At 46.0% G+C, this 7,980-nt stretch overlaps 1 protein-coding gene across 3 annotated transcripts in view; it reads right to left on the bottom strand.

Annotated features, from left to right (window-relative positions):
• Positions 1-5,373: 5,373 nt before the first annotated feature.
• Positions 5,374-7,980, bottom strand: part of SENP1 (SUMO specific peptidase 1) — a 57,731-nt gene continuing 55,124 nt past the window's right edge. For all 3 annotated transcript variants that reach the window (XM_081248879.1, XM_081248881.1, XM_081248880.1), the window contains one exon: positions 5,374-7,742. In XM_081248879.1, coding sequence (XP_081105005.1) covers positions 7,680-7,742 — 63 coding nt within the window. In that variant the 3' untranslated portion in view covers positions 5,374-7,679. The remainder of the gene's footprint in view (positions 7,743-7,980) is intronic.

Here is a 7,980-nt window from a genome sequence, read left to right as displayed (position 1 = left end):
ATCTGCTTGGTGTCTCCCTACTCACTACCCTCCAGTCCTCAGCCCTGCCCCTTTCGGGATTAGAACCAGAGGCCTCAAAGGACAAGTGTTGCTAGTATGGGCAACCTGGAGTTGGGGACAAGGGTGGGGGGCAAAAAGAAGGTCAGTTGGAGAAAGAGCTGTCGAAGGAGGGGTGAGGGAATTCCTTGGTACCCCTTGCTAGAAAAGTCAAGAGGAAATGAACCCCAAAGGAGAGGTGCCCTGACATTCCCCTTGACCTTCCAAATTAAGGTGAAGAGACAAGTAAGGGCCTCAAACCTGCTCATGAGGGAAAAGAGGGAGGCTTGGTCTTTAGGGACCTCTTCGGAGGCTCTCGCTGGCTTCATGCTGGTGGAGCCCCGTGACCCCTGCCGAGTGAGACGGAGCAGGGCTGGCTGTGTGAAGTGGCAGGCCACAGGCTTCGGGGACACAGGCTCTTGGCTTGGAGTCTCTGTTTCTATCACTGACAATCTGTGAGAATTTGGGCAACTTATGCAATCTCTATGCTCCTCGTTTTCTCATCTGAGAAATGGGGATAAAAGTACCTACCTCATACACTCGTAAGGAATAAATGAGGCAATGTATATAAAGATTTGGCACATAAAGCTGGGGCCAGGGCCTCAATAAATGCTTAGTCTTATTATTATTATTGGAAGAAGACAACTCTAAATGCTAAGTGGATGATGAATTTGGAGCCAGAGGCCCTGGGGGAAGCTGCCCTGTCAACCATATACGAGGAAGTGAGTGAGGACTTGATAGGGTGGAGGCTCTCAATATCGAAGGTAGGCACTGCTCAGAGATGCTGAATAACTAATTCGTTCACTCCTTCAACAGTTCTCTCCTTCCATTGTTCTAGGCACCTGGGATGCAGCATAAACAGAATATTTTAGCGAGAGACTGACAAAGCAAATGAGTAAATAATACAGTCAGATATGAAATGCTACAGAGAAAACATGAAGGGAGCTAGGGAGTGTGAGAACTGGGGTGTGGGAATGACAGAGGAGGTGAGGGAGTGAGTCGGGGGAGAGTGGCTGGGGGAAAGCCCTCCAGCCACAGGAAGCTGCAAGTAGAATGACCCTGAGGCAGAAGCAAGGTGGGTTTGTTAGACAAACACCAAGCAGGCCTGCGCGGCCGAGACCACGGAGCCGGGGCAGAGTGATGGGGGGAGCTGTTGGAAAGGCGGTGAGCCACCGTGCAGGGCCTCGCGGGCCCGTGTCGGCATAGGTAATTGGCCGGTGGTGGGCTGACGGGAAACGGAGCTCAGTTGTACAAGGAAGCAAACTTTCTTGCCTGGGTTTCAGAAGAGCATCTGGTACAAACACTATATATAAAATAGATAAACAACAAGGTCCTACTATCTAGCACAGGGAACTATATATTCAATATCTTGTAATAAACTATAATGGAAAAGAATCTGAAAAAGAATAAAAAGCACATATGGAACATGAAATCCTTAAGGAACGTGAGTCCCACCCCCCTTCCCTTTGTAACTTTCTGCGGGGCCCAAGACCAACCCAGCCACCTGGGGGTAGAGGCTGACTCTGACTCACGATTGGGTCCAGGTCCCCACTGTGATGGAGTCTTCTCCCCATCTGAAGACCCAGGCAATCGTCAGCTATCTTTAACCACATTGGGGAATCAGAAAACAAGAGTGGCTTGAAGGTTTCTCTCCTCACTCCAACCATTTTCAAACGGCTGAAAAATCTTAACTGTGTCAGAAAAATGTTAGAACTCAAGAAATGTCCTGGAGGGACTTCCCTGGTGGCGCAGTGGTTAAGAATCCACCTGCCAATGCAGGGGACACGGGTTCGAGCCATGGTCCGGGAAGATCCCACATGCCGCAGAGCAACTGAGCCCGTGCGCCACAACTACTGAGCCTGCTCTAGAGCCCGCGAGCCACAACTACTGAGCCCGTGTGCCACAACTACTGAAGCCCACGCGCCTAGAGCCCATGCTCCGCAACAACAGAAGCCACCACAATGAGAAGCCTGCGCACTGCAATGAAGAGTAGCAGCCAAAAATAAATAAATAAATAAATTTATTGAAAAAAAAAGAATGTCCTGGAGATGACAAGCAACTCTTCTAACTCAACACGGATAAAACTGTTTCACCAGGATAGTGGAAGATTTATCAGAAGTTGGTGCTTTCTTGTTTCATTCTTTGGAGTGCGAGTTTTACAGGTAGACCAGCGAAAGCACTTCCTGGAGGCTAGATGGTGAGAAGAAAGGGGTGTGGGAGGGGGCAAGGAGACAAGGGATGCTGTTAGGTAGCCAGGGTGGGTTGGAAGTCCCGACTAGTGTGTTTGGCTCAGGAGGGCTCTCTGGCTGGCTCCACAGACAGGTCTGGTTTTAAAAAGTGCCAAGGAGCCACAGATTTGCATGTTATTTGCGTTTCAGACTTCAATTCCAGGTATGTGGAATGAAATGAATGAATGAACAGTATTCAGACTCCTGGTTAAGGCGTGGACTCCGGAATCCAGACCACACTGAGGATCCAATCACTGGTCCAGCTTGGATCAGGAGACACAGACACAGTCAGAGACAGAACAAACAGTCAAAGAGACAGAGAGACAGTCAGAGAGACAAACACCATCGAGTCCTTTTTTACCAGGGAGTTTCCAAGTCAAAGCAAGAAAGCAAAATCCACAGAATTTATTTTAAAATAAATCAACTTTTAAAAACTAGGGAGTCACACATAGATAGTCAGATAAAGGCAACATCATCCTTGACTTATCTCCACCTCTGCCCCTCCATCATCTACACCCAGCTTCAAACTGGACCATATGCCTATGAGTCTGCCTTCTTGATAAGGTCCATTGCTTGGTATCTGCCTGGCCTCCTACAGGAGTTAGACTCTAAGGTCTTTGAGGATGGGTGGCTTTTATTTCCACCAAATGGTCAAACCATTTCCACCAGATGGTCAAACCATCTCTTCACTCCACCCTCCAGGGCCCCCAAGCCCAGTGCTTAAACACAGGCTTATTAAACACCTAGCATAAGGGGCTCCCCAGAAGTATTAGATGAGGAAAATGCCCTCCAGGAACTTAGCTCTGGCTAATAGACAAGACACAGGCAGCATGTAAAAGAGTCCATTTAAAGGACAAGGCAGACAGAAGGGGACACACAATCCATAATGGATGTACAACATCACTGGAAAAAAAAAAAAAACATAAGGAAAACTATATAATAGAAAGGTGTGTGGTTAGGGAAAAAATACTTTGATTAGGCCCCTTGCATAGAGACTGGAACCCCTGAAGGACATGCCAAACTACTGAGGAAGGGGCTTTTGTTAAGGGCAGAGTGAGGCATTAGGTTTAGGGCCACAAAGGAGGTGCAGCCTCACTGCAGGCTGATGTGAGTGGACCTTCTACCCCGGACTCCTGCAATGTTGGCTAAGTAAATGTTTAGTCAGTTACCCCTACTCCTCCCAAGCAGGCCAGAGAGAAGCAGCTTGCACTCCTGGCCTGGAAAAAAAGCACCAAATCATTCACCTGCCTTCACTGGCAACACAGGTCTCAGTCCATTCTTGATGTAAAGGACAGATTACAATACATATGCCATGTGGGGTTGTATTATTTTCTAAGCGCTGCAGATGTCCAGATAAGAGATTTTAATGTAATCAGGGAAGGCTTCAAGGAGGTGAGATTTGGGGGGGTGTGCGCTGTGTATCCGTGAAAGCAGTGGAGTAAATTGGATGAGGGGTGCCCAGCAGGTGGAAGACTCGGGGCTCCTTGTGTGCCTCTCCCCGACAACTTTCCTGTCCCAGCACTAAAGTTCTGCAAAGGATGGAAGGACAATCTCCAGAAGTCAAGCAGTTGATGGTTATGCCTCAGTCCAGAATGGAGAAAAGTCAGCGGCTATGATCTGTTCCATTAGGAAAGACTGACCTGCGCCTTAACTCTAAGATCAAGCCAGTGTTAACACTGGCCTTAAACTTGACTTTGAATCTCTACCTTGACCAATTTCTATTCCAAGCAGCATTATGGCCCTCAATAACATTTCAGAATCTTAGACTTTGACCAGACCCTGGACATCTGGTTCAACCACTCCCAACTGGGATTCTCCCCGCCCGCTCCCTGACAGGCCAGAGAGGCAGCCTGCACTAACGTTTCCTCGAGGTTTATCTTGTAGCTAAAAGTCTCCTAGTTTCCCATTTCTCTCCCACAGGGGATGCATGTCTAAGTACTCTTCTCTTAGTGGTGACCAGCATAACCCCATTTACCCTTACATTACGTCACTCCCCACCTCCAAAGCTGGGAATAGGAATCATGGGCTCTTAAAAGACAGATATTAGGATTCACCACAGGTGAAATAAGGCCTGGGCTATTAGGAAAGCTACTGGGTTGAGTCTTACTTGTCCCTTCCCAAATTTTAGGATGAATTTGAAGCTGTGGACAGATTACTCCTGGGTAGGGAAAAGTGGCCACTTTGCCAGAAGCTCAGCATGTAGTCTGAGTCAACAACAGGGCCTGATAGCGTTACACGTCCTTTTCTGACTCTCTCGGGTATGTGAGCTCCCAGGATGAAAGCATCATATTCCACCCTACCCCAACCCCCCTGGCCCATCCAGGTGGAGCAAGGGAGGAGACAAAGGCCGAGTGTCAGTTGCCTCTCTTACTCTGGGTTAAGACATATTTGAGAGCTGGAGGGATGGCACAGGAGAAGGACCAGAAGCTGAAACGTTAAAAACATTGGGGCTCTGAAGTGAACCCTCCCTCTCTACCCACTAGAGCCTTTTATGGGCCACGTAGAACCAGGTGGCCATGGACAGACTATGGAATATGGCTGCTGGCAGTGCTTTTCCAGGCAACCTGTTTCTATCCCAGAACACTAAAACTTTAGGGCTAATCTTGCTAGGGGCAGTGGGTAGAAGATGCTAGCACAATTACAAGGGCAAAATAAGAAAGAAGTTGATACCATAGAGAAATATGTAGCACCTCATATACAGAGGAGTCAGTTTGCACAAAGTCTCCAGGCCAGATGAGGGAAAAGCGCTTACATTCAACCCTAAACAGGGCTCCCGGGAGCAACGGTGGGTCCCAGGTGACAAATGGGATGGAACTAGCCTCTGTGCCTTGCACCATGTATCCTCAAATGGGCAGGAATGGTCTGATTTTCTCTGTACAGGGTCCAGGAGTGATTGTTGAGACTGTGGTTTCTGCTGAAGGCTTCATATCTGGCATCTAGAGCTTATCATCCATCAAGTGTTCCTTTTTTTAGGGGAGGCAGGTAATTACGAGCACTGGACACAGAGGACAGGGGAAGACGGGAGAAAAGGAAAGCAATAGGCTTCAGTTTAAAGCAGGTTAAACAAGACACTGGTAACATGCCCTTGGCCATGGAATACAGGAACGTCATATTTTTTCCCCCCTGTCATCAAGGTCCACCCTTAAATGAAGAAGAAAGTTTCCAGATGCTGGTCCTGCTCTTCTTGGGCAGCTCTCTGGAAAGGATGGCCCCCACTATGTTAAGTCTACTTGGTTCCCACCCTGGACCACCTGTGTCTCAGCCTGGCCCACTCATGCAGGGCATCTCAGGATTACTAACTTCACCTTGTACCAAACTGCACTGGTCAGAAAGTGGGGTCAAATTCAGACAGGCTTAACAATTCCTTGTATATTTTTCAAAGTGCTTTTGTTGCATGTTTCATTTTCTGCTGTACATGGCAATAAATATTTGTTGCTTTGGTCTGTACAAAAAGTCTGTGAGGAAGGTAAGACAGATGTTATCTAAATGGACAAACAATAAATACAGAGAAGTATCTTGTTTTGAGTCCCCCAGACAATAGCAAGAGTACCTGAAAAACTCAGGTCTTTTTGATTCATGGTCCAAAATCTATACCATATTGTCACCTTTCAAGTTGTCACTTAAATACATTAAGTACCAAGAATCAATGTTCAGGAGTCCCACAATGAGCCTGCAGGCCATAGCTCTCTAAACGAGAATGTGAAAGTCCCAGGAACTCATATATAGAAAGCTATTTATTTCCTATAGAAAACACCAAAAAAAACCCAAAACAAAACAAAACAAAAACAAAACAGGCAAGAAAGAAAGAAGAAAAAAAAGAAAACAAACAAACAAAAGGTGGTCTTCCCCCCAAAGGCAGGCAGTATGAAAAAGGTAGGACATCTAGTTGCTGGAGTGGAAAACAGTAACATTCAGTTAACAATGGAATATTTAAAAAAAATAGTTTTCTTTTCAAATTGTAACCTGTGGTAACACATAGAAAAATGTACTAAACAAGCTTGATATAAAACAGAGTAAAATTTTCAAATAAGCCCAGGGAGAAAGCACAATGCTGGAAAGGATGAGGTACATGGGAAGAGAAGAAAAGATCTCATACAAAACTACCTATTACAATACAGAAAAAAGTATAAAATGTTCCTATTTTGGAACTTAAGTACAAAATGACACTGGCATTGGATCATTTCACTATCTAGCCTGAGGAGCGCTCAGAGGGTGGGGAGATGCCACACAGAACAAAAGGAATAGCAGTTTTTCAATCTCAAGTTATCAGTCCAAATTCCACCCGTTTTCCAGTTGAAAATCTCGCCTCCCTCTGTAACCTCTACCCCTAAGCCAAAATTCACCCAGGAATCGAAATATTCTGTTAGGAAGTCCACAAACACCCTACACATAGGGGCTGGGATCTGTGCGTGCTGGAGCTAAATTTGGAAAATGGTAATAAACCTACAGGCTAAAATGGTGAACACATTCAGCCTTCAAAAAAAAACAAAAACATATCCCTGTGAAATATATATATATATATATTAAATTCTCTGTGGTTAGAAAACATATTTAAACTAGCTAGCCACAGACCAAACTAGACCTGCATTCATCCAATGCTGGAATTTTATGCTGAAGACTGAGGTCCTTCTTCTTGGTCAGAAGTAGGTAGCAGTAAAAGTGGTGCCTTGTCGCTCCACTAAACCGCTCCCTGGGTGGGTCTTCCCCATATCATGTGTTGTGAGCACATGCAAGCCTCTGCTTTTAAGGAAAGGACTGCCTGGGACTTTGGGGTCCATCCAGGGCTCACGTGTTGTGCCTCAGGAGAGGAAGAAGCTACAGATGATAAAACAGCCTTGTACAGAAGCAGACGGATTTCACAAAGGGCATATAAATAGGAAAAGTCCTGGAGGAGGGAATTACGCAGGTGCCCCAAAGTCCAGTTGACAGTCACTCTCCCAGTGACATATCTTGAAAATCCTGTGTGTATGTATGTGTGCGTGTATATGCTGGTGGTTTTCATCCCTACCTTTTTGCCCACGTCCTTTCCTACCTCTTAGTAAGGCCTAACAACAAGGGTTTACGTGAAATCAAGAGTCTTTCCAAGCTGCTCTCAGGCCTCTAATTAGAGACTGAGTGAGGCTGGAGCCCTTTGAAAATAAGATGGCAGAACTGAAGAAGTGAAAAGCAGTCTCTCTCTTCAGCTTAGGGATGTCCCTCACCCCTTTCACAGCACCGAAGTTTCTTTGCAAAAATAGTATCTGAGATACAAAAGGAAAGGCAGATGTGCTTGTGAGTGCATCTCTCCAGGGCCTGGTCCAGGATCAAGGACTTTACAAGAACAGAGGGTTGGGAGCAGCTGTTTCCAAGGTCTCTGGCCGTAGACAACAAAAAGCTGGTCTCCCCCAAGTCCACGTCTGCTAATTCAGACAGTCTTCACAAGAGCTTTCGGTGGAGGATTTCCCAGACCATCCGCTTCCGGAAGTAGGGCATGTGTTGCTGTAGGGACACAGAGACACCCTTATTTTCATTTCTTGTATGCAGACCTAACACTCCTTTCTGTATTAAGGTTTTCAACTAAAATAATCTCAGCTGAATTTCTGATCTTTCAAATGGCTCATTCTTCATCACATGTGATATTTTTCTGTCTATTACTATCTTTATTGCTATTTTCCATTGTTGTAACCTTAGAAGTTTTGTTGGGCATTGCCAGGAGTCCCCAGGGTACACCCAAACG

The sequence above is a fragment of the Mesoplodon bidens genome (genome assembly GCF_964165515.1).
Source record: "Mesoplodon bidens genome assembly, chromosome: 11".
Lineage (NCBI taxonomy): Eukaryota > Metazoa > Chordata > Mammalia > Artiodactyla > Ziphiidae > Mesoplodon > Mesoplodon bidens.
The sequence above is the reverse complement of the archived record's forward strand: the minus strand, read 5'-3'. Positions and strand labels throughout refer to the sequence as shown.